Source organism: Sphaeroforma arctica, assembly GCF_001186125.1.
Source record: "Sphaeroforma arctica JP610 unplaced genomic scaffold supercont1.888, whole genome shotgun sequence".
Lineage (NCBI taxonomy): Eukaryota > Ichthyosporea > Ichthyophonida > Sphaeroforma > Sphaeroforma arctica.
The window spans coordinates 19,788-22,142 of record NW_014039670.1 but is presented as its reverse complement, the minus strand read 5'-3'; the positions used below and the strand labels follow the sequence as shown (position 1 = coordinate 22,142).

The following is a 2,355-nucleotide window of genomic DNA, read 5'->3' as shown; positions in this document are numbered from 1 at the left end:
TATATATATATATTTATAATTATATGTATATATATATATATATATGCATATCTTGCGCCAATACACACAGCTACAAAAGCCCATGTTCTAATTCTTGGGACAACAACGTGCACATGGAAATATCAAACAAGAAGCGAGATGCATTCCACGTACCTCTCCATCGCTTTTCTTAGCCTTCTTGGCTGGTCGATTAGCCTCGATTTGTTTGACTCTTTCTTTCTTTTTCTCACTCATTACTATGGGCGCCGGGGACTTGTTTCTCAGTCGACCCTTTTCAATACGTGCCTCTAGTCTCCTATCTTTCTTATTGCTGCCCTTTGCATTTCCTTGAAGTTTCTGCGTATCGCCATTCTCATTCTCACTGACACTCCCTCTACGCGATCTATCCCTCCTTCCACTTCTACGACCCTTATCGCTATCTTCATCTTTATCATCTCCGTCACCATCGTCTCGTGACACTCGCTTACCGTTTACCCGTGAGACGTTTGGTACTCTCACAATAGTGCGCTTGGTTACTTCGCTCTGCAGTATAGCCCCTTCTTCGCTGTCGCTGCCGCTATCACTTTCGCTCACATTTCTACTTTTATCGTCTGCCCTATTTTTAGATCTCGACCTTGATCTCGAACTCGACCTGGACCTCGATGCCGATTTAGACTGGGATGGTGATGCACGCCTCCTACCTACCGGACTACGTGCTTGTTCTGGTGAGGCAGATCTAGATCCCGATCTAGATCTAGACCGGTTATCCGTCGTATGTCTTCTACTGGTAGGTGAGCGCGAGACAGACCTTGACACAGATCGAGACAAAGAACGTTTGGGTCTTGATCTGACCACATCTGAAGCGTTTGTTGGTGAATTAGAATGTGACCGTGCGTGTGCAGGGGAGCGAGACTTTGACGGCGACCGAGATGACATAGAGCTGCTGCGCGAACGCCCACGCTTGGAAGACGCCATCTTTGGTTTATTTGTGATATGAACACTCACTTTCCCAGTGTCTCAATGTTATTGCCTGAATACTATTATACGTGTATGTGTAGGTGTACCTGATTTCCTTATCGCTAACCAGAGGTTATTTAGCGTGTACAAGCAAGTTCAACGTATGTATCTAAGTATAGTCGTCACCGCCCACTCCTCTCAAACCGGCTTCGCTTGGTAGTGTCTGTGTAAGCTGGCGTTGTGTGTGCTTATCAGCGCTCAGATGCACATTGTATTTATATATTTATATACTGCTGTGACACTAGCTCTATAGGGAGCACTGTGGCAGGATATCTCGTATATTTACCTGCACATAGAAATGAAGAGCCCGGTCCCTTTTGCCGCTAATGCTTTTGCTGCGTGTTGTTGTACTCTGTATTTTTGTGTAGGAATTCTGAAAACTAAGTTTTCCTTATATGATAAACCTAGTGCAAAGGGGGTTTTTTTTGTTTTTTTGAAAGATCTTTTTCCTAAATTTTATATATAAAATTAATGCACAAAATGACATTCCCACCTCTACTATTTTTAAATAGCTAAAGAGAGTCTCTATGAATTGCGTATTGTATTTTAATAGTTATTTCACAGTATAAAGCATCTCCAAGAGTGGCCCGTGCGCATACATAACTTTACAATAGTAAGTGAATGATCATTTGAATAGCGAAGGCGCGATCGCGCATACAACTACAAAATAAGCAAATAACATACTTCATCATCTACAATAATGGTGAGCTTGAAAACAAGAGCGCTTGGAATACCATGGGCGGGTAAGTTGCACTATGATATGTCAGCAGTGAATATTCACAATATCGTACCCGAATCATTCCGTACCCTGTATGTGATACTTTTATATCATATATGAGATTCACGGAAATAGTTTTGTCCCTAAACACTCTAGCAGTTTCAAGTATCATTCAACTAGAGTCATTGGTATGACTAACTTGGTGTTGCATTGTACACGTATGTTATGTATGTATGTATGTATGTATGTATGTATGTATGTATGTATGTAGGTATGTATATGTATATGTGTATATATATATGTGTGTGTGTGTGTGTGTGTGTGTGTGTTTTGTGTGTGTGTGTGTGTGTGTTTGTGTACACGTGTATGTATGTATATATATATGTGTGTGTGTGTGTGTGGGTGTGTGGGTGTGTGGGTGTGTGGGTGTGTGGGTGTATGTGTGTGGGTGGGTGGGTATGGGGTGTAGGTGCTGGTAGGTGGGTAGATATATATATGTCTGTGTCTGTGTCTGTGTCTGTGTGTATATGTATGTGTATGTGTGTATGAATATATATATTTATATATGTATTTATATATATATTATATATATATATATATATGTATATATACATATATAGTATAGTATATATATATATGTA

General features: G+C 40.5%; 2 protein-coding genes across 2 annotated transcripts in view; one reads left to right on the top strand and one right to left on the bottom strand.

Annotated features, from left to right (window-relative positions):
- Positions 1-87: 87 nt before the first annotated feature.
- On the bottom strand, positions 88-1,232 carry SARC_09105 (hypothetical protein; the record flags this gene model as incomplete). The annotated part of the gene is made up of 1 exon (XM_014296894.1): positions 88-1,232. The coding sequence occupies exon 1, from the start codon at positions 952-954 to the stop codon at positions 88-90; it is 867 nt and encodes a 288-aa protein (XP_014152369.1). The 5' UTR covers positions 955-1,232.
- Positions 1,233-1,565: 333 nt separating this feature from the next.
- The window catches only part of SARC_09104 (hypothetical protein), a 4,110-nt gene continuing 3,320 nt past the window's right edge, over positions 1,566-2,355 (top strand). Inside the window, exon 1 of the mRNA XM_014296893.1 lies at positions 1,566-1,739. Within this exon, the coding sequence (XP_014152368.1) occupies positions 1,697-1,739 (43 nt within the window). The 5' untranslated portion in view covers positions 1,566-1,696. The remainder of the gene's footprint in view (positions 1,740-2,355) is intronic.